The sequence below is a fragment of the Cnephaeus nilssonii genome, assembly GCF_951640355.1.
Source record: "Cnephaeus nilssonii genome assembly, chromosome: 5".
Lineage (NCBI taxonomy): Eukaryota > Metazoa > Chordata > Mammalia > Chiroptera > Vespertilionidae > Cnephaeus > Cnephaeus nilssonii.
The window spans coordinates 13,370,928-13,398,372 of NC_137076.1; the positions used below are offsets into that span (position 1 = coordinate 13,370,928).

Sequence of the window (27,445 nt, forward strand, 5' to 3'; positions counted from 1 at the left end):
TCACATAAGTAAGAGTGGTTCCTCTGGCTGGCAGCATTCAAACACCCAGCACATTGAACCCAACAGAGATTTTATTTTTATTCGGACCAATTCTGCCCACTGCTTATGGGTTCTCTAAATGTTTATAAGAGATGATCTTTTGTAGCTGAAAGCTGGATTCCATATATGAAAGCACATTCTAAGCTGCTGTGGGCAGATCCTATATTTACTTTCCTCACTGCTACATCCTTAGCACCTATGGCAGTACTTAAAGAAAGATGGTTGAATGAGTTCATTCATGAAGACCGCAGGATATTTTACCTCAAAGTAATAATAATACTTTACACTGTTGTATGTTAAGAGTATTGTGAAGGTTGCCTGCTCCTAGTTGATCCATAAGTACTTATTTAAATAAATCAATGTAAAATAAGGTTTTAATGTCTCTATAACCTATAGTTTCAACAATGATTGTAAAGTTTCAGCAATGTACAGTTGCTAAGACTAGAACCCAGGGCAGACAGGACAGAATACATGAGAGTGTCCCACATAAAAAATAGAGGTATGCATACGAGCAGACTGGTGGCAGGTGGGGTCACATTCTGCCGAGATGTATGTGCCCATGACATGTCATCCATCCCACAGGTGCTGTTAGCCTCCTTTTCATCGGGATCATGCTTGAAGAGTGCATGCTCCTGTTCATCCTGATTTGTAGAGCTTAAAGGTTCAATGAAGTACCTTTCCTCTCCCTGACTGAAGTAGCCCCTAAAAAACATGAGAGTCCAGGCTCCTTAAAAAACATTCCTGCATTTGAGTGGGACAGACTTAGAGACTCCAAAACATTACCATTGCCAAAACATTTTAAGCTCATAGCAGTAGAACACAGTGTAACATTACAGCTGAAGATCCCCTCAGAAATTATTTAGGCACATTTTCTCTCTGAGGAAATGGAACCTATTGGGTAGAAATGGCCCCTGCAATGTCATATAGCTAACCTAAGTCAGAGCTGGCACTAGAATAAAAGTTCCTGACTCTTGGTCCAGTGTTCTTCCAATTCCCTTTCTTTGTCTGTTCTTAGGTATGCTGAAAATGCTGACAATGAAAGAGATTTTCGAGTCTTATAGATAAGGGTTAAAACTCTGGGCCTATCACGGATTAGTGGTGATACCATGGGAAATTAATTAAACTCACATAGCTTCATTTTCTCTATAAAATGAGAATAATAATACATACAAAAGAATGGTTATAAAAATTGAAGGAGATAATATGCAAAGCATATGATCAATGAATAATGCCAATTTCATCTTAATTCTCTCTGCTGAAGCCCCAAGCTAAGATTCATTGGACCACATTTAGGGAACACCCATTATTCATTAAGCATTGGATTAAAGGCAGGTGGTAGAAAGGAGAGTCATGGTCTCTCCTCTCATAGAGCTTATATTCAAATGAAGAAGATAGATGTTGATTAAATAATTACATTTGGCCCACAAATATATATAATTATATGACATATATGTAATATACATAACTACAACAGATAATTTCCAAGAAGAAAAACACAAGAACATACAATAGGGCAAATGGATTAATTATAAACTAGAGGCCCAGTGCACGAAATTCGGAGTTGTTCCTTAGCACAGCCTGCACCCTCTCCAATCTGGGACCCCTTGAGAGATGTTTGACTGCCCGTTTACAGGGATCTGGCCATGGGGGTGTGGCCAGCCTGGGTGAGGGGCTGAGGGCTGTTTTCAGGTTGGCCACACCTCCTTCAGGGTGGTGGTCTCCACTGGGGTGTCTAGCCAGCCTGGGTGAGGGGCTGATGGCTGTTTGCAGGCTGGCCACACCCCCCGGCAACCCAAGCTCCCAGCCCCTCCTTTCTTTCTTTCTTTTTTTTTTTTTTCAGCACCTCCTTGAGCGGAGGCCAGGGCTGGCTGAATGCAGGTATCTGGGATTTATTTATCTTCTATAATTGAAACTTTGTAGCCTTGAGTGGAGGCCAGGGCCAGCCAGGGCGGGTGGGAAGCTTGGCTTCCTTCATCACGGTGGGCAACCCAAGCCTCCTGCTCAATCCAGCTCTGTGGCTGCTGCCATCTTTGTTGGGTTAATTTGCATACTCACTCCTGATTGGCTGGTGGGTGTAGTGGAGTGATGGTCAATTTTCATCTTTCTCTTTTATTAGTGTAGATAGAATTGGAAGAGTAAGAAATGACGTGGAGAGATAAATTTGGGGATTGATTGCATTGGTCTGCATAATGTGGCAGTAGAGAGAGAATGTAGTGAATAATCTCAGAAAATATTTAGAACATATAATCAATAAGGCTTGATAATGGATTAAAATTGGCAGTTGAAAGGCAATAAGTCATCAAGAACCTAGATTTCTGGATATGGCAGTAGTTGGTTGATTATTTATTGAGATAAGGAACACTGGAAAAATACCAGATTTTAGAGAAAATCATTAGCTTCCTTAAGACTTCATTAAGATATCCAAATATGGAAGATATATGGAGATAAGAAGGAAAAAATTAGATATTCAAGTCTGGGTACCAAAAGTCTGGATATCTTATTATTGACAGACACATGGGTAGTCCTTAGTACAGAAAAAGAAATGGACAAGCATGAATAGGACAAACTAGAGATTTTAGAGTAAAGAGAGAAGGTGAAAAAGAGCTCTCATTTCCTAAAGGTTCAGACTTTAAAACTGGGACTCAAAACCTATATTTTGAAAGCAAGCAACCAATCAAAGAAAAGCAACTCAGAAAGCAATTCAGGTTTTTAATTCCTACTACCAACAGGGGCCACATTTCCTTCAAATTTCAAAATTTTTAGCCCCTAGAATTCATATTTCCCTATAATATACATATATATGTATATATATCCTAAATAATAAAAGGATAATATGCAAATTGACCCTAATGGTATAACGACCAGAATGACCACTCGACCAGTCACTATGAGGCACACTGACCACCTCTCGGTCCCTTACCCCAGCCAGCAGGCTCTGATAACCCAATGGCAAACAGGGAACTGGGGATGGGTGGCGGGGGACATGGGTGGTGTCAGGCCAAGGCCCCAGCCCCACCAGTCACCCCACACACAGAAGGCAACCCACGGTGGGGGCGGGGCTGGTGAGCAGGCAGGAACGGCTGACCTCTTGGTCCCTTCCCCTGGCCGTCAGGCTCTGATTACCCAATGGTGAACAGGGAACTGGAGTGGGTGGTGGCAGGGGGTGGGGGTGGCATGCAGGCAGAACGGCTGACCTCTCGGTTTCTCCCCCCGGCCAGAAGGCTCTTATCACCCAATGGCAAATGAAGAACAGGGGGTGGTTGGAGGTGGGGAGTGGGGCTGGCTGTGGGCAGCCGGGGATGATGGCCCTGATATCAGGCCAGGCCTAGGGACTGTACACATGCACGAATTTCATGCACTGAGCCTCTAGTGTATATATATAATTGTTGGCACTATTACAGATGTCCCCCATTTATTTGGGCTTATTAAACACACATACACACCCAATCATCAAAGATGCAAACCAACTATTCATGAAGTCTTACCTTAGACCCCTACATGTGCTGATGCTAGCTTCAGAAATTTTTGCATTAATAATATGTCCTTGATAATAACAGTCGTCCTAAAGAAAAGAGAAAAGGGGTTTATAAAAGAAAGTGTGCATATTTTTTTAGACCACTGCTACATTTAAAATTGAAATTTTGAAATAGGATCTATAATGCTTTCAAGTCATTTTATGCTGAATAACAATCAACTTAAAAATAGTAAAAACATTTTTAAGTTTTTTATTGTTGAAATCTTTAATATTTAATGATCCCAAATGCTTACAGATTGCTAACTAAATGTTGGTGTAAATGTTTGTGTTGCAGATAAAGGAAAACAGGTTGAATACATGTTTAAAACCTGAGCTCCCAAAACATTAGACATTTCTTTCTTTCTTTGATTGCTCATTATTTTTTTCCTAACAACTAGGAGTTCTTTCCAAATAATGTTTTATTCAAATTGTGTTATTTCTTGATTTATCTAAAGAGTTTCACCAGACTAATTGGATTAGTACAGCACCCTCTGCCTCCATCAGCAAAATGCACAATGCTAAGCCTTTTTCATCTGTATGTGTTTCTATCAAGTAGACCTTTCTACTTTTGGAAAGATGAAGTATTGGACTATGTAAACCCCTGTGCCACTGCATAATTTTATAGAAGAGAAAGTTTGAAGGCCTTCCAATAGAAGACAGACCTCTGAAAAGTTGGCAATGATAAAATACTCCTGTTACTTCACACTGCTATCTTCTCTGAGTAAGAGTCAAGAATGGAAATTATTTAAAGAAAACATAGAATTTTATAATTCTACCATTGAGGAAATAGTCTGGACTTTGAGAAACTAGATGATCTAGAGAGGTGATCATATGTAATTTCCCACTCTTCTAATGAAAATAAGGAGCTCCTTCTGTCCACTTTCCTATACGAAGCCCTTAAAGGCTGGAAAGGGCTACTGTGTTTGTAAAGGAATGACTTTGTTTTTGTCAAGCTCTCCAAATGATGGAGGATCAATCAAGAAATTACTACTAGCCTGGCTGGTGTTGCTCAGTGGTTGAGCATTGACCCAGGAACCTGGAGATCTCAGTGTGACACACAGTCCTCCCCCCGCCCCCCCACCCCAGTCAGGGCACATGCCAGGGTTACAGGCTGGATCCCCAGAATGGGGCGAGCAGAAGGCAGCTGATCAATGATGTTTCTCTCTCATTGATGTTTCTATCTCTCTATCCCTCTCTATCCCTCTCTCTCTAACAATCAATTAAAAATATTTTAAAAAGAAAGAAATTACTATGAAATAAAGCACTGATGCTATACATGCTGCTTCCCTTTCACTACTTGTTTGGCAATGACTGCATTTGGATGTGTGGGTCATACTCCAATTAACAATAAATCTAGGATACTCCATCTTACCATGATCTGTGGGCTGGAGGTGACCTCCTTTCCTGTGGAATTATAATGTGTTTCCGTGTAACCTGGTGCCAAGAGATCCCTGGAGACAAAGAAAAAAGTCATAGTTACTCATGCTAATCACAAAGTTCAGTGATCAAAGTGAGAGCTTTTACTGGGTGTGCAGTCAAGTTCTAATTCCTGAGCTCCTGGTCCTAACCCCTTACAAGTTCAGGCATTCATGAGTAGCAGGGAACAATGTCTGCTTTGTTGTCTGACTTTGCTTACTGGTCTGAGGAAAGACTTGAGGAAGAAATGAAACTGAGGGGAAAGGTAGTAGAAAGTGGCTGAAAAGAGTGCTGTTCCTCACCAGTTTAAGATAACTGCATTTCCGCCTACCCCTTCAGTCACCAGTGACTGTTCAAGTTTATTGAAAATTCCCTTGCATTTGGCAGTTAGGGTCCCCCCAGCATTTCTGTTGAGCCTTCTTAAAATTCTTTCAATTATTCTCTAGAAAATATAAGGCTGACCTATATTTTTAAAAGAGGTAGGGCAAAGAGAAAAGGAAGTAATGGATATATATTAAGTGCTATCTCTGTACTGGCCACTGGGTTAGACTTGTTACATGAGTCATTTCATATCATCTTTTCAACAATCCTACAAAATAAATATTATTCTCTATTGTTTAGATGAGATTAAATAGTTCAAGTGGCATAGAATCATGTTTAGGTCTGCCTTAATTCCAAGTCTGTATTCCTTCCATTACAGTACACTATTTCCAGACTCCAGACAGTTGTGATTTTTTTTGCAAAAGGTGATAGTCTGTTTGTCTATCTTGCTGTCCTATATAGAACAATTAAGGGATTGAAAGAGCTTGAAAGCACAAATTAGGAAATTGCTTTAGAAATAGTGTATTTATAGGATAATCAGGATTTGGGTGAGAGCTTAGGTAGTGAAACTTGAAAAGAAACATTGAATTTTGATTAACTGGATGGAGAGGATGGAGAGGTAAGAGCCTAATGTAATGTATGAGAGAAATGGATGCGTTAGTGGGCAGCTGAGTAGAAAGGGCATTGGTGTTGAAATCAGGAGAGCTCAACTCTAGTTTTACCATTGACTGGGTTCTTTGGCCCTAGAGTTTATTTAACTTTTATATGTCTTATTTTTTTCCAGTGAAAATGGTTGCAGATTGTTTTAAAATCTAATCTTTCAGTGTTAGAATAATAAAATGAAATAGTGTAAGGGAAGAGTTAAAGATCTATAATTATTTCATCGAATTTGATAAAATTTATGTCTGCTTGCACCTCATTTAATTTGTTTTATTCCTAGAAGTATAAAAATACTAGTAAACTATTGTTTTATCCAATGTGTTTCTACTACTTTAGTAGGAATAATTATTCATTGAACCTCTTGGGCTAGTTGAGAGCAAAAGCTGAGTAGTCAAGGTTTACATGAGACATAAGTAATAACAGACTCAATTAGCATACTTCTCACGTGCTAATTTGCTGTTGGTGAACATTATATCAGAAGAAAGACACTTACTTGGATTTTTTCAAATAAAGCACTGCCATTTTTCCGTTAACTGTCATTTCATACTTCAATTCAGTTTCATATTTTTCCTGCAAAAATGTAAAAACATTTGCTGGTAATTAAAAAAATCATTTTGATAGGTCTATCTGTTTAATCGTTAGCAAGCAATGCCTGCTTTTCCTTAACAGTAGTGTATATAATTCCAAATGTCTGCTTCTGCCTCTCTTAACAAATCTAACAACTTTGCCAACTAACTAGATAAATTACATGAGATCTTTATATCCATCCATTTTTCCTCCATCCATCCATTCGTTTACCCATTCATGCATTTTACAAATATTATTTGAGTGCTGGTTATTTGCAAGATATGGCTTGGTTCTGGAAATTCAACTCGAAGCAACAAAAATTGGTACTTGCTGTCAGAAAGCTTATAACCTTGTAGAAAAACAGACAATAAATGTGAATTATGTCGTATGATAAATGATATAAATATGGAAGCAATGTGGGATGTCTAACATCTTAAAGGAAGGAAAGGCTTTCCTAAGGAAGTAATGTATAAGCTGAGGTATGAATTAGCCAGGTGAAGCAGGGTAGGGAAGTTATTTGAGAAGGATTAGTTTGCACACAGACCCAAAGACCTTTACGGATCTCACTGATGATTTTTAGTGTGAGATCTTCTTAAGGCTTAGCGGAGGTCAGAATATGGGCAAAAATAATAACAATATGTACCCGAGGAGCAGGAAGAAGCCATCAGGAAGGAAACAGAGTCTCAGGTATTCAGAAAGAGAAAAATATCACCTCAAGTAAAACATGTGGATTAGGAGAACTGTCTCAAGTTTCAATTTATGCATATGGGAAGAACTATAGAGGACTATAGAGGGTACTTTAAAGATCACATTGGGTATTGAGTTTTGGATTTGTTGTATACAACTAGGTTACTAGTCATGGTTACACACAACACCTAAAACTTCACTGGGAAGTGCCAAGACATTGCTACTAAAGACATCTAAAAATGGCGACGACATGTGATTGAGAACCACTTATGATGGACTGAGTGCTCTTCCCTCTGCTGTTGCACCTAAGCCAACTTTTCTTCTCTCTTCCCTCTCCTGGCCACAACAGTACCAGAGCTCATCGAGGGACAATAGTGAATTAGACCCATCAGGTCAGGGATATCATGCAGAGATTTACCATCACCAAGGTCAGGTATTTTGGCCCATATTTCCTACTAATAATCAATTATTGATGTTTTTCCTGGGGTCAAAAGCACATGACTATAAATATCCTATACTGTGGGCCTAAATGTTGTGAGGCTGCTGTAATTTAGTTCATTTTCATAAATAACAGGAGGTGGGGAAAATCCTGAGGATAAAAAATAAAATCCACGGGGAATTGCTCTAACCACTGGTTAGAAAGGTCGTATAGGATAAAAATATTAGGAGGACACAAGATATGAGCTTCTAATCAGAACAGCCTTCCAGATATCTGTTTCTATTAGCAATGGAGTTTTAGTGGATCTTCACCTAAAACATTATTTAGAGGCTGTTTTAGAAAATAATCATTGCTTTTGGAATGGGAGTTTTAGCTGACACTAGCATATAGATTATGGATGAAAGGAAACAGCAGGGAAGAAAACCAGAGTCTGTATGAAAGAGGGTGCACTGGGCGAGGTTATAACTGTACTTCTCAAATACAAGTCCACAGTGAAGGGCAATGCCTGCTAATAGAAAATGTGCCCAAATTGTGTTCTATCTGGGTTCTAAACTAAGGGTTAGGAGAGGAAGAATGCACCTTGATTTGGAGAGCATCCAGTAGAAGGAAATGATGTGAAGTCTATTGAATAAGTTTAGTTGGTCACAGATGTGTGTGTGACTAAATTTTCTCCAGAAAAGAAATGCCATGGCTATAGTTTAGAGTGTGGACTAAGAAGGCCATAGTCCTGGATGATCCAAAATATGAGCAGATGTGTAGATAGATCTATGAGATCAAGATGGTGCCCATGGGCACACATGAACTAGCAAAAGAAACCCTACAAGTTCCAGGGAAGATCTTAATTCAAGCCTTACCACAACATACAGAAAATCTGAGACTTTTACAAACTCTGGTGGACCTAGCTAAGGCCTAAAATTGTTCCTCATAAGAGGAAGCATTATGCTGCCAGATATTTTATTTTATGGCATGAGCCAAAAGCAAGACAGTTTTGGCCTCTGGGGAAGTGTGTGAGCTGGAGACTGAATTCTAGCAAGAATAGTGACCACCTTTTGAATGTAAGTTCCCAACATCAGGGACTTTGGTTAAGTATTTGTTGAGTAAATGTTTATGCAGCTGTTTGGGCAATGTAGTCCAGTTATACTCCTTTATTTATTTGTCCATCTGTCTACTTATTCACTTGTTCATTTATTCAAATACTTATTTAGTTTCCCTATGCTGTGTATATAAAATATAATCATGAATATAATCTATAATCATGAATAAAACATTCAAGGTTCTATCCTGATGTTTAGTGGCCCCTCCAGAAAGTTTTCAAAGGATTATTTTATTCCAACTCAAATTGTAAGTCACATAGTCAGTCATGACAAACTAAGGAAAATGGAACCAAGCTTCGGGCACAGCTGACAGGTAACACTGGTGCCTGAGTCTCTGGTCCAGTAGAGGACACAGCTATCCTATCTAATAAAAGAGTAATATACAGATTGATCATCACTGCAACACACAATATAGCTGCCCCCATGTGGTCAAAGATCCTGCCCCCATGTGGACACAGATGGCCACTACAAGATAGCCATCAGGGGAGGGCAGTTGGGAGGCATCCGGCCTGCAAGGGAGGGCAGTTGAGAGGGACCAGGCTTGCAAGGGAGGGCAGTTGGAGGTGATCAACCCTGCAGGAGAGGGCAGTTAGGGGTGACCAGGCTGGCAGAGGAGGGAAGTTGGGGGCAAACAGGCTGGCAGGGGAGCAGTTAAGCATCAACTAGGCTGGCAGCAGAGTGGTTAGGGAGTGATCAGGCTGGCAGGCAGAAGCGGTTAGGGGCAATCAGGAAGGCAGGCAGGCAAGCAGTTGGGAGCCAGCAGTCCTGGATTGTGAGAGGGATGTCCGACTGCCCGTTTAGGCCCGATCCCACCAAGATCGGGCCTAAACGGGCAGTCAGACATCCCTCCAGGAGTCCCAGATTGGAGAGGGTACAGGCTGGGCTGAGGGACAACCCCCCGCTGTGCACGAATTTCGTGCACCGGGCTTCTAGTATAATAATAAGTACAAGAGTCCTTCTCTTCGGAGGCCCTGAGACATGGTTAATCTAGCTGGGACCTAGGGGGCATCGACGGGATGCAGAGATCCCCTTGGTCACATACATTATGGATTCTGGATGTTTCAATTAACTGCTCATCAGTTCTTTGCACAAGAAAGACCAATAGTCTCAACACAGAATCCACAAGAATAACCTCCAAGACCTTGGCTTATATCAATGGCAGTATTTTTATTAGTCATAATCTGTACTTGAGCAAAAAGAGAATATTCTCTATGTTAGGGAAAAGAATGTGCCTGCTGGGTGGCAGACAGGATGCCACTAGCTTTTCTAGACATGTTTGGTAGACAAGTGTGATATGGCAGAAATCAGCAACCCTGACAGGGCAAGATTGAAATAGCAGACATGCAGCAGCATGGGGTCTTACATTTGTAGAGGGGACAAGGGCTGGAATCCCAGAGACTCATCTCTGGTATATTTCTAGATGTTCACAGGGAGATAATAAAAGCCACATGGTATGATTGCCAGATAAAATACAGGACACCAGTAAAATTAGGATGCCAGATAAAGAGTGAATAATGTTTCAGTATCAGAATGCCCCATATAATGGAGAATATTTATAGTAAAAAAGCACTAATGGTTTATCTGACATTCACATTTAAGTGAGTAACCTGTATTTTTATTTACTAAATCTATAGGACAGGGACTGAGAGATGAGAGTGAAAGATGGACAGAGACATGCCAAAGACATAGAAAACACTTTTCTTGCTGACCTGGGCAGTTTCAAACCAGAAGACAAATACATACACTTTCATAGAAACACACACACTACACACACCACCACTAAAATAAAATCGACAGGAAAAAAAAAAATCCAGAGCCAAATGGTATAACATTGACCATGACTAAAGCATGACTTTAGAAAAGAGATCTAACTATCACAAAGAATGTAAGATGACCTGGCCAGAGAGGCTTAGTTGGTTGAGCATAGTTCCATGCACTGAAAGGTTACTGGTTCAATTCCAGGTCAGCATACGGAATTGAATGGGTTTGGTACCTGGTTGGGGAGCTTTGTCTCTTCTCTCTCTCTCTCTCTCTCTCTCTCTCTCCCTTCCTCCCTCCTTCCCTCCCTCTCTCCCTCGTTTTAAGCATATCCTCAGGTAAGGAGTTAAAATTTTAATTTAAAAACTTTAATTCAAGAACTCCATAAGAAAGGGCATACAAGTTATGCAAGCATATTTTTAAGAAAGGCCTTCAGAATACCCGGGGAGACTAAAAAGGAAGATATACTGAGAAGCTGGAAGATAACAAAATGGCTTAATAAGCCATAGCATCTTACCTTATAATAGACAAATATGCAAGTTAACCGCACCTTCGCTACACCCAAGCCACGCCCACCAACCAAGCCACGCCCACCAACCACGCCCACCAGGAAACCGTTGCAGGGACATTGGGGTGTGGCGGAGCCCAAGGCCAGGAAAGCCTCGGAGCGGAGGCTTTCCCGGCCTTGGGCACCAGCGGGGAGCCTGCACCGATCGCAGGAAACCACTGGGGTTCGGCTCCTGTGATCAGTAGCAGGGACGCTGGGTGCGGCGAGCCCAAGGCCAGGAAAGCCTGGGGCGGAGGCTTTCTCGGCCTTGGGCACCAGCGGGGAGCCTGCACCGATCGCAGGAAACCACTGGGGGTTGGCTCCTGCGATCCTTAGCAGGGATGTTGGGTGCCGCCGAGACCAAGGCCACCGCCCGGGGCCAAGCCCCGACCCTGAAAAAGGCAGAAGGCGGTGGCCACAGCCAAGGCCTGGGTCCCTGGTGCCAGCAGAAAACTGGTGCAGGCAGCCAGGTGAATGAAGGTCTATTGCACGAATCTTCGTGCAAACGGGCTACTAGTTAAGTATAAAATGCCTTAAAAGTTGGTCATAAAAAGTAGAATATGATAGGTTACATAGGATAGCATCATAGCATAAACTTGAACAGGGAGTTAATTATTGCATCCTGCTTTGATTTTTGTGTAATCACCTCAAAATAGCCATATGAGATAAGCACTACTGTTGTTATCTCACTTTTCACACAAAGAATTTGAAGTTCCTGTGTGCCTAAGTTTACACAGGGAGAATTAACAAAGCTAAGACATGAACACCAACAAGCCCTCTGAATTCAGATCCTTTGCACTTTTTCTAGGAATCAGGAAACCATAGGTTCATACCTCCAGTTAACAGAACAGCTGACTAGATAAATATGTATTTGCAGTAAATATCAAGTGCATTGCATTCATCTACTCAATCATTTAACAAATTGGTTGAACATCTAGTATGTGCCAATAACTACTTTATGGTTTTTCATCAAGATAGATTATTCGGAAGCTTAAATTTATTTTCGTAGTTATGAGGAACTCGCTATACAACTGTGATGAAAAACACTGGACACGTACTCAAATTGTTCTCCAAATATTCGGTGAAGAAAGGTATCTGGCGTGATCCAGGTGGGAAATGTGAGCCTCCATCTCACAATGGATGGTGCAAGTTATTATTTATGTCTCATATATCTGGACTTTCCTGACTCCCCACAAAAGAGTTCCAGGTGTAGGGAATTAGAAAATTATTGTTGAACGAATCATTATGTTTTGGCTTTCCTCTTTTGACTGAGAATGTGTCATTTCATTAATTAGTAAGAATTATACAGACTTTAATAGCTGCCTTTTTAGAAGGACCATAGGTAAATGTCATGTTTAATTACAGTAATTAATCTTGGTATGCATATATACATGCATTTATCCACAATACTTTATTTTCTACATAATTTTTAAAGTTCATGATTTTGTTTATATGTGTGTGTATAAATAGAGAGATAATAAATTATATCAAATTTCTTTGTGAGTACACAGAATAAATTATATATTACCATAAGAATGTTAAATTTTCCTCTCTCTGTGACCTTGGACAGTTTAATTTAACCGTCAGAACCTTAATCTGAAAAATAAGGTAGAATATTACATTATTTTGAAGATTAATAAGTATAACAGGTCAAAAAATCAAATATACATGTGTACATATGTGTATATGTATTTCTATATTAAATATAATATATATTTCTATGTACACCATGTTCATTTACATATTGTATATATGTGTATTTTGTGTGTATATATACATATACATATATATATATAAATTCAAGATTTTTTGTCTCTGTTAAATCAAAAGCTGTACCTGTTGATGTGGCTTCTTGACCTCTCGTTTATACAGTGGATGAAGTCTTCTGGGATAAACCACTTCATACTTCTTTACTCCACGGAGTTCTCCTATAGCATTTACTAAAAAAAGTAAGAGAAGATTTAACTAATCAGAACTAATAGGCTGGTCGGATATGGTCATCTTTAATGCATTTCTGGTGAATGGTGTCTCTCACAGAGACTTTGAGTTATGTCAGAGAGTGATTAAAGTGCAGACACCAAAAGAGATCCACAAAATCAGAGACCCACTCTTTCTTTCAAATCTTTACTTTAACTTATCCCTTTAAATATTTCCCCACTGAGAATATTTCTTTTAAGTTTTCCCACTTCTCTTTGCTATCTTGGATCCTCACAGAGGAATAGAGCAAACAGTATAGACAAAAGCTAGTCAAGGAAGGCAGAAGCTGAATGAATCCTCTAAGAAGCTAAATCAGCGTCAGAGTGGTAGAATTGAAGCACTGTCAAAACTACAGTGTTAGAAAAATGAAATAACTAATGGGTGTCATTTCAGATTCTAAGATATTTTCCTTGGGTTTCCCAAAAGTAATGTTTTACATGATTGAAAGAAACAAAGTCAGTAAAAAAAAAGGCTCCAAATACCAGGGCCATCTAATGGGCAGGCTCTTTGTAGTACAGACACACCTTCATTTTTGCATACAACACATGAAAAAATATTTTAAAAAATTAGAGAATAGACAATTAGAACACTATTACTGGCCTGGAAGGAAATTTCTGAGCTTGCTGTTACCTTAAAAGAGAAGACACTGGGGGGCGGGGGGAGGGAGGGGAATGAGGGCATGCGACAGGGGCTAGGGGAGGCTGGGGGAAGGTCAATGGGGAAAAAAAAAGGAGATATATGTAATACTTATGTAAGACTTTAAACAATAAAATTAAAAAAGAGAGAGAATTGAAAAGTTTTCTCATTCAACCTCCTATCTGCATCTTGAAATCTTGTATCTAGAAGTTATTTTTGAGAGATATTCAGTTTTTCCCAAGCTAACACTGGAATTTCTATTTTCTTTTATTTTTCTACTAGAGGCCCAATGCACGAAATTTGTGCAAGGGGCTCGTCCGTCGCAGCCCTGGCTTTGTCCGGAAGGTGGTCTGGAAGGATGTCTGGAAGGATGTCGGGAAGGTCCTTTGGCTGTTCAGTCTAATTAGCATATTACACTTTTATTGTTATAGATTTACCCACATGGTCCAGTCCCTGTTCTGTGCAGAGTGGAGCCTGAGGAAATGTCAGCAGATCTGCTCTCTGGCCGCTGAAGAGGCTGCAGGTCCACGCAGCATGTAGATGCAGTAGGAACCAGGGCCCAACCCAGCAATTGACTGACACTAGGACTAGCAAGGCTTTAGTGTCTGTGTAGAGTAGGAGGCTCTCTAAAGGTAACCCTAGCTCATTACATCACTCAAACCTATGTCCTATGATAATACAAATTCATGTTACCCTGGTTGATCTTTTAACAAATAGAACTGAGGATTTTTGTTAGTCACCTTGAATGACTGTACACTTATCCCAATATGTTCCAAGAATAAAGATTTATTTTTAAAACATTTCCTTAGAAACTAAAGCAGAAATTTTCAAAATTCCTGGAGATATCAATTTTCTTTTATTATTTTAGGATGTCTTTATTTCATTTGATCACTCAGAAGCCATGTATATCTAACTTTAAAAGATAGAAAAAGTGATAAAATTATCTGCAAATTCGTTGGGTCAAAAATGAGGTGTTAACATGATGAAACAGTTTTTTATTCAGTGGCTTGAGATTTACTCTTAGCAAGATTTCAAAAGCACTTAAAGCTGTGGCATCAATACTAGAATGCCTTAACTTTGGGTTTAGTTTGGTTTTTTAATTATTTGAAAAGAAAGGACAGGTTAAGTGATCTCTGGCCAGTTCAAGTAGTCTGCAATTTTATGCAAATAAATACAGAAACCCCTATAATCTCTTCAAAGAGGCAATGCTCATTTGAATAAACTTCTAATCAGTTGATAAAATAAGTCTGGCCACATAGTCACACTTCCAGAACCACATCTGAGGTTCCCTCCGTTACTTACTTCTTGCTGTTACACAGATAATCACTGGCCATCTTTTATTTCTATTTAATTAATTTTGGGTAAAAAACAACACCACATCGGTTATAAACAGTTTTCATAACAGAGGTCCAAAAGCCTGAAGAAACATCTCATCAAGCATTGTCTTTTCAGTAAGTGAACATTTCGGTAATTATCACATTTATTTCAAAATAGTATGATGTTAAGAGGTAAGAAAATTACTCCTGCCAGAAAGTAAGTAATGGTATCAGCACAATTCTCCACAGCCTCCTGTAACTCTGTGATGCCAAACAAGCATTCCATAAGGCATGCATGCTGGCGGGTGGCTTGTGTCCAATCAGTGCAGTTAGTCCCATTAATACAGGCTCTTGAAGCCATATATTCACCAATGTTGCAAACAGAGTAACTCTTTTTAAAACGCTATATGAAAAATCCTTTTCAACCATAATACACATCATCTTGACAGGAAATATTATCCAAGCTGCCCTCAGGTCATAAAATAATACCTACCCAAATAATTCTTTCCATAAATGCATAAAGTAATAACACATACACATTCCCCGTTCAGAAGTGGTGAGTAAGGAACAGGCCAATGTGACCAACACAAGTTTTCTTGATACACACTGATTAGTATCTAATCACCATGCTTCTAATTAGTATATAAATTCTAGGGTTTGGTGAAATTCGAAATTACCAGCTGATTCAAATATGGAGTTGAAGTATGTAAAAATAGTGGAGAAATTTATTCTCCACTATTTTTTTGACAGTAGATCACTTTCCAATGGCAAGCAAAATAAATCAATAAATAAAATAAGCCAGAATGTATTTAAAGGTCTTTGGCAACCTCTCACTTTCTTCAGTTTGAAATGAATGATTTCTAGCTCTTCCCAAACTCTTGCAACATCATACAATCTCTTAAAAAGCAGATAGAATTTGTCTTAACGCACTTGTTTTTCTGAAACCATGAAGGCCCCAGGATGAGTGTGACTTGAGATGTAATAAATTACACAGCAGCTAGAGAGATGCAGCAGACCTTAATATTCTCTGGCTCATTCACCGTAAGGTGATAGGGATAGTTAAGACTCCTCTCAGCAGAATTACATGGGCTGATTATTTTGAAGCCTGTGGAACAAACACAACTAACTGCCATCCAGGGATTACACAAATTTGAGCTGTAACACGGTATGTTTCTATTCATTCATTGGAATACTTGCTTTCTCTCCCCTGCAGAACTCACGTGCTAAATTAATTTTGACTAGCAAAACAAAAAGAAATCTTAGTCTGGTTTAGATTCGATAATCCTGTTATGTTTAAAAAAAGTAATCCTGTTGACAAGATTAATGTAACAGACATTGGTCTGGATTGCTACTTTATATGTTTTGGGCCACTTTGGATTATAGGACATTTGTACATAACATTGACATTTTCATATATATTCAAAACCATTTAAAGCAATGTATTCCCAAATTGAGCACATGGCATGAAGTCCTGATCAGGGTTCATGCCATGACACTGACTTGAGTTCGGGGTTCTCTGAACCCCCTCAAGCCATCTGGTAATTTCAAACTTCATGTAGGAAAAGTGAGCACAAACACAGAGGGAAAAGAAAACCACATCTTAATTAAGTCTATCATTTGACTATTAAGATGAAATTATATGTACTCTCCAGGGTCTTCTGGTCACCTTATGAAGGCAAGAAAGAATTTCTAATTGGAAATAAAATTATTTCAGAAGTACTGACCCCCCTGGGTATTCTGCTGGAATATAGTAAAGACCATTTTCCTTTGTCAGTGCACTTAGTTCTTCACTCCCAAGCACCTGGCACATCCTTTTAAATATTTGTGTGGTTTTTTTCCTGTGATGCAATCCTATAAGTTGTTTTTCTCAGGAAATTACTAAGCTCACTACAAACAGTTGGCCTGCTTTTACCCCCTTCTTTTATTTCATGTATATGAGAACTAGGTAAATGTCAGCGTCTGAGCAACATCTATTTATTCTTTGGTTGATGGAAACAAAGAAACAAAATAAGAGATAGGGAAATAAAATTGCTTTACTTCTTGCATTCTGGCTGGGAAATCAACCTATTGGAAAAAAAATATATCAGAGTATTTCACTGACAGGGGAGACAGTCTTGAAAATACAAGATGGCAGGTAATACAAATGGGGCAGATTTCTGTTCCTGATGGAAAATAAGGTGGGCAGTTTTCTGTGTGTCTCCTCCTTCTCACAAGACACTCTGTCTTCACCACCAAGTACTCAGAGATGTCACGCTTTTAAGCATGACTTCTAAGGGAATTGCATCTCTGGGGGCCATGTAGTGAATGCAGACACAGGGGGGGACAGAGTCAGTGTGTACACCCAACTTCACTGAAAAGGCTGAAATGTGGATAAACTCCAGTGTTAGTTATGTGATTCTGTTTATGGATACAGCTTGATCTTTATGCTGTGGGATAAAGCTAGTACCCAAGCCATTCTTTGTTTTCACCCAAACAAAGGCTTCCAAAGAGTTTGTAGCGATAGTATTTTTAGAGACTGTAGGGCAGTGATGGTGAACCTATGACACGCGTCCATTTCTGATGACACGTGGCCGCATGCCGAGGATGAATCATTTGCTGCTCCTGAGGATGAAACATTTGCGACTAGAGTCTTGGAGTTAGTTTTTTCCTCAAAGTGACACACTACCCGAGTTATGCTCAGTTTTTTGGCGAAGTTTGACACACCAAGCTCAAAAGGTTGCCCATCACTGCTGTAGGGAGAGAATATTTTTATTAAGTTTGACTCAGAAAGTAGAAATTTTAGGTCAATAACTTAAATGCCTAGCATAATAAAACTTTCAAAATTCTGGAAAACAAATCAGAAACCATCAGGAAATGAAAAATCACTTTTAATGACAAAGTACAGAGCGAGTGCAAGGGGAAGAGGACAGATTCTTCACAATCCCGTACTTCCTGTTGATAATTTGTTCCCATTCCTGGGCCCAGTGAGCATGCTAATACCCAAGAAAAGATTGGCCAAGGAAGAATTCCCAAGTACTAAAGTTAATGTACTTCCCTAAGCTCTAGAAATATAAATAAGCTAAGGAAATGTGTTAACCAATCTAATTTAACCCAAATCTAATAGAAGAATGTATGAGCAATGGACAGAGATAGTAGACAGTATGTGTTACTAGGAAGTAGAATTCCTCTACTTTTAAGTTTGTAAATGCTTGATATACCAGCAAAATAGAAGTAAGTGATCAAGTTAGGTTTAGCAACAGCATTAGTTTGATTAATAGAACAATGCTTTATAAAATGAAATTGGTCAAGTATTTATTTCTAATTAGTCATATTTATTATCACCATAAATGAAAGAACTAAAAATGCGAGCTCAAAAGGAACAGGACAAGCCAACTCGTCCCAATAATTATAGAAAATACGTTCCAAAGCCTTCTGCACAGCGATAACCAGTCAAATCCACTGCATGGGCACTGCTCTAAAAAGGACAAGGTGGGTTTTGATGAATTTCACTTTTTGACTTGAATATCATATTCATTATTTTAATTATGCTGAAAGAAATCTTCCATTTGATTTCCATATTCTCAGATCAGATATGTAAATATTGGTTAAGGACATTTCTTTGCCTCTCATTTTCATTGAGTTTTTATATCAGTCACTTGCCTTCCCCAAACAACAGATTAAAATCTGCCCAACTAGTTAGTAAAATTGGTCCAACAAATATATTTGGAGAAGATAAAAAGCAAGCAGCTCACTGGTGTATTTAAAATAACCTAAAAAAAAGGTAAACACCTACCTGGAACTGAAGAAAGAAAGAACATGGTCACCTGAAGAAGCCCAGGCAACATCCTGGCTGGTCCCAGGAGTGTGGTGTCTGTCCTTCTCACTCAAACAGAAGTGCACTGCTTGGTCTTTCCCTGCCACCTCTCAAGTGAAACGGAATGAGACTCCCAGGCTCATTCTCCTCTCTGCTTCAGGAAGTATTTACTGAAGGTGTTGCACAACCTTGAAGCTGTGGTCCTGCAACAATGGCACAAGCAGGCGGAAGTTCTGACTGGCTCCTGGTTCTAAGATTACTTTGTTATGAGCTATGGTTTACCTTTTTTTCTCCCCAATGTCCCCACTCAAAAGTAGTGTGTTTCTAATGTATTACCACCACCCAATAAGCCACCATGAGATAACAGCTTAGATGTGTCTTGAAAAATGTGTGTATTTATTATGATACTAGAGGCCCAGTGCATGAAATTCACGCATGGGAGGGGGTGTCCCTCACCCTGGCCTGCACTCGCTCCAATTCAGGACCCCTCGGGGGACATCCCTCTTGCAATCCGTGACCGCTGGCTCCTAACTGCTCGCCTGCCTGCCTGCCTGATCATCCCTAACCACCTCTGCCTGCTGGCCTGACCGCCCCTAACTGTCCTCCCCTGCCAGCCCGATCACCCCTAACTGTCCACCCTGCCAGCCTGATTGCCCCTAACTGCCCTCCCCTGCTGGTCTGATCGCCCCCTAACTGCTCTCCCCTAACCACCTCTGCCTTGGCCCCTGCCACCATGGCTTTGTCCAGAAGCACATCTGGAAAATGTCCAGTCTAATTAGCATATTACCCTTTTATTAGTATAGATCAGTGATGGGCAACCTGTTGAGCTTGGTGTGTCAAACTTCGCCAAAAAACTGAGCATAACTCGGGTAGTGTGTCACTTTGAGGAAAAAACTAACTCCAAGACTCTAGTCGCAAATGTTTCATCCTCAGGAGCAGCAAATGTTTCATCCTCGGCTTGCGGCCGCGTGTCATCAGAAATGGCTACGCGTGTCAGTGCTGACACGCGTGTTATAGGTTTGCCATCAAATGGTATAGATGGATGTAAGTAAGGGCATTCCTGCTTTGAACCAGTGTTCCAATTGAGTAATCCCTGTAATTTCTGAGATATTGGGAAAGCCCCTTCCCTTTACTATATGCCTCATACCATCTAAATCTTGGGACCATTGGATACAGGATCTTCATGATCTGTTTTTACTTAATTATATGTTTCTAAACTGCCATGCTCTCACAATTGCATCTGGAATGGGCAGAGAGGTACCACTCCTTCAATCCAAAGATAGCTCTAGAGTCATTGAGAACTGAGAACTGCCCTCTTTGCTTTCCTGTACCCAGTAATGTACTGCACAGAGTTGGCACAGATTCAATGCCTCCCATGTGCTAAAAAGTATGTGTCATGGAGTTTAAGAAACTCAGGTTTCAACATGGTTGAACACATTCTGTCTCTCTGCCTGATTCACCATGTATACATATTGAAAACTTATCCGATCAAATCTCTACCACTACTTAGGGTAATGGAACAAACAAAAGCACAAAGAGTTTTGTACCCTCTAAGAGAAGACTTGCCATTTCAACTTCAAAAACCTTAAACATTCTTCATATGTAAATAAATAATTCAATCACTGAGAATCATTCTAAGAAAATTATCTAAAATATAAAATGAGTTTTATGCCTCAATATGTCAATTACATTATGTATAAAAGATAAAACTAAAATTAATATCCAAAAATAAGAAGATAGGTATGTAATCTTCTACATACCTACTCAATTAAATATTAAGTCAATATTTAAGCTAACCTGTACAATAAATTTGAATATTATGGGAAATCTTTACATCATAATATCAGGAAAAAAAATAAAGCAATAAAATTATATACAAAATAATCAAACTTAAATAAAAACTTTGAAAAGCTATTCAGAGTAAAACACAGAAGCAGAAAAAAAAAATCCAAAATATTTAGAGAGGCTTTTTGTGTTTGTGCTGGGAAGATGTGCTTTTATCCCTTTTTTTCCCTTTAAAAAAATATTTTTATTGATTTCAGAGAGGAAGAGAGAGGGAGATAGAAATAGAAACATCAATGATGACAGAGAACCATTGATTGGCTGCCTCCTGCATGCCCCCTATTGGTGATTGAGCCCATAACCCAGGCATGAGCCCTAACTGGGAGTCAAACCATAACCTTCTGGTCCATTGGTCAACACTTAACCACTGCGCCACACCAGCTGGGCTCTTTCCCTTTTAAAAAAATTTTAAGTAGGGTTAGCATTACTTGTATAATTTTTAAATAATGTAAAATAAACAAAAATATATAATTTTTCACAAAATTATTGACTGGCCTTTCTATTAGAAAATAGTAGCTACTGAATATGTGTGTTTTAAAAATATATATTTTTATTATTTATTTCAGAGAGAGAGAGAGAAGGAAAGAGAGACAGAAACATTAATGATGAGAGAGAATCATCAATTGGCTGCCTCTTGCAGGCTCCAGACTGGGGATCAAGCCTGCAACCCGGGTATGTGCCCTGACTGGGACTCAAACCATGACCTTCTGGTTCATAGGTTGACTCTCAACCACTGAACCACGCCAGCTGGGCACTACTGAGTATGTTTGCACACTGAATTAATGATTGAAAAAGGACCACTCTTAAAAAAAAACAAGCAGAACCCTAGCTGGTTTGGCTGGGTTGACATAGCCTGGGGACTGAAGAGTTCCGGGTTTGATTCCTGTGAAGGGCACATGCCCGGGTTTCGGGCTTGAATCCCAGTAGGGGACCTGCAGGAGACAGCCAATCAATGATTCTCATCATTGATATTTCAATCCCTCTCTCCCTCTCCCTTCCTCCCTAAAATATATAAAAAATGTTTTAAAAGAAAACAAAAAACCAAGCAGAATCTCTGAACCACAAGCATGAGCAGCTGAGTCTTAGAAGAAAAGAAGGAAAAAGCGCTGTTAGTCTTTTAAAGCCAAAACCAATGCAAAGACTTAGGGTTTCCTATTCTAACTTACCATGTTCCCACCTGTGGTAAGTAGATAATGTAACACAAAGAAAGGAAAGCTATTTGCTTTTAAGCTTGGTAAATACATTTTTACATAAGAAAGTCGAGAGGTTTTGTTATTAGCTTTCAGGTATTTTTATGTAAAAAAATATATTTACATAAGATTTTACTTTCTTGCTTAGATGCTAATTTTATAATCAGCCAATAACCCTTTTACCCCTGAATTATTAGCTATGTGCTTAATACATGTTACATTCCATTAGGTTCTTTGTAACAGGAGTGGCTTTCCCTCTCATTTTACATCTAAATTAAAAGCAGTAGGTAATCAGCAGAGATCTATTGGCTCGGATCAAAATGATGCAACATCTGATGTGCTTAACTAGCAGACCGGGGCTGGCAGAGCACTCTGTGTTCCAGGTAGAATAAGGACAGACATTTTCTAATTTTATAAATGTAATTCCTACATTCTCTGTGCTCCATTGCTTACTCTTTCTGGTATAAGAACTAAAATTAAGACCCAATATTATGTGTGCTTTTACAAGAGGACATGCATTGGCCTAACCACAGGTTTCCCTGCTCAGCTCCCATGGATAAGGTCCCCTAGTCAAACACATCTTCTTATCACAGGGTCCAGGCACAGGCCCTGCTTATCTCTGAGTAGTTGCTTCATTTTCCTGCCACCCTGCAGAGTCACTCAAGCCCAGCACACACTCCCATGGGGACCAGGGGCATCTCACCCCCTTGGTGGCCTCCCAAAGCTCTTGGTTGTTCACTCTGTTCCCAAGTGTAACCCTTGTGTTTGGGCATGGCATGAGCATTCTCCAACCCTGGGCTATGAGTATATGTGACATAAACTTTTTCAATCTCCTCTGACCAGTGACAGGTGTGTATTCAGCCATACCCATAACCCTAAAGTTAGAAACTGTCCCTCACCAACGGAATAAGTAGAAGACAAAATAGGATACCCCAGCGCATACACCTCCAGTAGCAGCTCCATATCCTCAGGTGGCATTTTGTTTACATAGCCTTTGATTTATTATGTTTTGATTTCACAAACTCCCACAGGGAGATCTCATTCCTCTTATTTATGATCATGGGTAGAAAGTGCTTTCCTATGTTTACTCCCATGATCTGCCTACACATAATAATTCAAGCTGATTGAAAATCTTCCCCATCTCAATTAATCTCAACTCCATCCAGTATGATGACCTTCAATGCTATACAGGACCCACACTTTGATACTCTGCACTCATTGGTCAGTTCCTTCTGGTCTCTGAGCTTGTATTCTTGTTCACTCTAATCAAGCTACACTGGATTACTCCATAGTCCTTGACTATGTCAGACATATACTTGCCTCAGCATTTGCTGTGACTGTTCCTTCTGCCTGAAATGCTGTTCCCTCAGATATCTACCTGAATAGTTAACTATTTTAAGTATTTGGTCTGACTTCCTGATATGTAACCTGGTCAGAAATTTCCATTGTTCTCTTCTCTAGCACATTCTATACCTTTCTGTTTTATTTTTCTTCATTGCACACTATCACATACTAGCATTGTATATTATACAGGGATGGGTAAAAGTAGGTTTACAGTTGTGAGTATGTGCAACATGATTTATTCTTGTATCATTATTTATTTGTTATTCTTTCAAACTTTATTGTTGAAAGTATTACATATGTCCCCTTTTTCCCCCATTGCCCTCTTCCCACTCCCCCTCAGGCCCTCACCACCCTATTATCTGTGTCTATGATCTGTTATTTATTTATTTATTTATTATTTTTTATTTTTTTAAATATATTTTATTGATTTTTTACAGAGAGGAAGAGAGAGGGATAGAGAGTTAGAAACATCGATGAGAGAGAAACATTGATCAGCTGCCTCTCGCACACCCCCTACTGGGGATGTGCCCGCAACCAAGGTACATGCCCTTGACCGGAATCGAACCTGGGACCCTTGAGTCTGCAGGTCGACGCTCTATCCACTGAGCCAAACCGGTTTCGGCTGTTATTTATTTATTAAGTACTAGAGGCCTGGTGCATAAAAATTCATGCACTGGTGGGGAGGGGGTCCCTCAGCCTGGCCTGAGTCGTCTTGTAGTCTGGGATCCTTCGGGGGCTGTCCACCTGTTAGCTTAAGCCCGCTCCCTGGGGGATCAGGCTTAAATTGGCAGTCAGACATTGCTCTGACAGCCCAGAAGCCCTCAGGGGATGTCTGACTGTGGCTTAGGCCCACTCCCCGCTCTGCTGAGGAGGCGGGAGAGGCTCCCGCCACCACCACTGAGCTCACAGCTGTCAGCCGGGCTTGCGGCTGAGCGGAGCTTCCCCTGTGGAATAGAGATTTTCTAAGGTATTCTTCAATATGCTCTGTGAAACACAATTATTTTTTAAGTATTAAGAATTGTTTCTCCTGCCCTGACTGGTTTGGCTCAGTGGATAGAGTGCCGGCCCAGGTTCAATTCCGGTCAAGGGCATGTACCTTGGTTGTGGGCACAACCCCAGTGGGGGATGTGCAGGAGGCAGCTGATCGGTGTTTCTCTCTCATTGATGTTTCTGACTTTCTATCTCTCTACCTTCCTCTCTGTAAAAAATCAATAAAACATATTAAAAAAAAAAAAAAAGAATTGTTTCTCCCCAAAAAGGTGGGTTGGGATTGATCATTGAAATATACCAGTTAAGCTATGTGAGATAGGCTTTTATTTTAACTCTTTGGCTTAATAGACACTTTAATACATTATAATGCCTGGTGATATGGAAGACATAATATAGAGAAGGTATTTGATCATAGAAATATTTTTAGTGCAAGAATGCTTACCATTCGTTCTAATTATATGTCATAATATAACATACCACTCCATACTCTTTAATACTTACAAAACCATCAAACATGACTGCTATCTCACACATTTCTGCATTTCGCCTGGGCTAGCCAGTTCTTGCTTAGGGGTCTAGCATGCAACTGCAGTCAGGCAGTAGCTGGGTCTAAAAATACTTAAAGGCTCATTCTCTCACATGTTTGGAGGTTAGCTCTGACAGTTGCCTGGGACCCAAGCCAGGCATCAGTTGGACTACTCTCATGAGGTTACACCGCACTGCCTGAATACTCTCTCAGAGCATTGCATGTGAGTTTTAAGAGCAAGTGTCCAAAGACAGACCCAGGTAGAAGTTATGTTAATACCTAGTCTCAAAAACCATGCAGCATCATTTATACCACATTCTATTCACTAGAATCAAGTCACTAAGGAGAAAAGAATTAGATAACTTTGTTCTGGAAAGAATCTTAAAAAATGTGAGGGCATGTTTCAATATCATCATGTTTTTCAGGTACTGTTTGTCAGACTATGGTTTTGAAAACTCTCTTTTAAATAATTTATAAACTAGTTTTAGTAAGAGTCTAAAGCATTACAATCCTGACACTTCACATATCAGTTATATTAACTGTTATTAACAAAATGGATCTGAGAAAGAGGAAAGCAGCATATACTTAGGTGATTTATCATATCCTGTACTTCCATATCGTGCAAAGGGTAAGTGAATGCAAGTGTTCCTTCCCTGGAGGCTGGACTGAAGTTTCCCATGAACTCATCCACCCAATAATACACTGGGACTCGGTTTGCTTCAATCCCATATTCAGGGAGATCATACAGCTCAGCTTGCCTATGACAGTCTCAGATTTTATGGTCAGAAATAAAATGTGAGTGTGAGAAAAAGTGAAAAGTTTTGTTTACAATCAAAGTTGGGTTGTTATCAGCTTAAAATTGACTACTATAATTATAAGGTGACTTAGATAAGCCTTGTGGTAACTACAAAACAAAAACCTACAATAGATGCACAAAAGATATATAAAAGGGAATCAAAGTATATCCCTGCAGAAAATCATTAAGTCACAAAGAAAGGCAGCACGAGAGGAAGAAATGAACAAAGGAATAACAAATTGGCTAGAAAAAATTAACAAAATGGCAATACTAAGACCTTCCTTATCAACAATGACATTAAGTGTAGATTGATTAAATTGTTCAATCAAAAGACATAAAGTGGCTCAATGTAATTAAGAAAAAAACAACAAAAAACAGACCCAACTATATACTGTCTCCAAAAATCTCACTTCAGCTTTACGGACACATATACTAGTAGACTGGGAAAGAAATAATGAAAAATTATATTCTATGCAAATGGGAGAGAGAGCAGTGATAGCAAATACTTATATCAGAGAAGACAGACTTTAAGTCAAAAAGTGTAACAAGAGACAAAAAAGGTCAGTCTATTATGATAAAAGGGTCAAGCCCTAGCTGGTCTGGCTCAGTCGATACAGCATCAGTTGTGGACTAAAGGGTCCCAGGTTTGATTCCAGTCAAGGGCATATGTCTGGGTTGCTGGCTTGATCTCCAGTACTGAGTATGCAGGAGGCAGCTGATGAATGATTTTTCTCATCATTGATGTCTCTCTCTCTCTCGCTCACTCTCTCTCTCTTTCTCTCTCTCTCTCCCTTCCTCTCTGAAATCAATAAAAAATATATATATTTTTAAAAATGATAAAATGGTCAAATGATCAAGATGTGTATGCACCCAAACAGAGCACATATGCATAAAACAAATACAGATCTGAGGGGAGAAATAGACAGCAATACAATAGTAGTAAAAGATGACAATACCTTGTTTTCAACAATAAATAAATCACTAAGACAAAAAGTAAGTAAGGAAACTTTGGAATTGAAATATACATTAGACCAAATAAGCCAAACACACATATGTAGTATATCCCATCCAACAGAAGCAGACTATACATTCCTCTCAAACATATCCAGAACATTCTCTAGGATAGATCATATAATAAGCCATAAAACAAGTCTTAATAAACTTAGGAATATTGAAATAATCTCAAGCATCTTTCCAAACACAATGGTATGAAACTAGAAATCAATAACAGAAGTACTTAAAAATTCACAGATGTGTAAAAATTAGACAACATGCTTCTAGACAAACAATGAGCAACAGCAATAATAAAAAGAGAAATAAAAAAAAATCTTAAAATATATGAAAACAAAAACACAACAAACCCAAACTTGCGGGATGCAGCAAAAGCAGTTCTAAGAGGGAAGTTTATAGGTGTAAATGTCTACATTAAGAAAAAGAAATCTCAAGTAGGTAATCTAACTTTATACCTCAAGAAACCAGAAAAATGAAAACAAACTTAACAGAAGGAAGGATACATTAAAATGTAGAGCTGAAATATAGATTAGAAAGAAAAAAATCAATAAAATTGAGAATGTTTTTTAATAAGATAACAAAATTAAGCTATCAATAGCCAGACTAACCAAGAAAAAAAGGGAATTAAAACACACAAAATTATAAATAATAGAGGAGACATTGCAACTGACACCACAGAAATACAAAGGAACTTATGAGGCCACTATAAACAATTCTATACCAGCAAAATGGATACCATAGAAGAAATGGATAAATTCCTGGAAACGTACAACCTACAAAACTAAATAATGAAGACAGAAAAAAATGAACAGACAATAAAGACTAGAGATTGTTGCTATAATTAAAACCTCCCAACAAAAAAAGCCAAGGACCAGACAGTCTCACGGGTGAATTCTACCAAACACTTAGTAATGCTATTTTTCTCAAACTCTTCCAAAAAATATAAAGCTAGAGAACATTTCCAAATGCATTTTACAAGGCC

General features: G+C 39.2%; 1 protein-coding gene across 1 annotated transcript in view; it reads right to left on the reverse strand.

Annotated features, from left to right (window-relative positions):
- ADAM28 (ADAM metallopeptidase domain 28) overlaps positions 1-18,795 on the reverse strand; it is a gene marked incomplete at both ends in the record, with an annotated part of 79,820 nt that extends 61,025 nt beyond the window's left edge. Inside the window, 6 exons of the mRNA XM_079772706.1 lie at positions 549-741; positions 3,525-3,601; positions 4,926-5,004; positions 6,444-6,520; positions 12,879-12,982; positions 18,744-18,795. Coding sequence (XP_079628832.1) covers positions 549-741; positions 3,525-3,601; positions 4,926-5,004; positions 6,444-6,520; positions 12,879-12,982; positions 18,744-18,795 — 582 coding nt within the window. The remainder of the gene's footprint in view (positions 1-548; positions 742-3,524; positions 3,602-4,925; positions 5,005-6,443; positions 6,521-12,878; positions 12,983-18,743) is intronic.
- Positions 18,796-27,445: the final 8,650 nt, after the last annotated feature.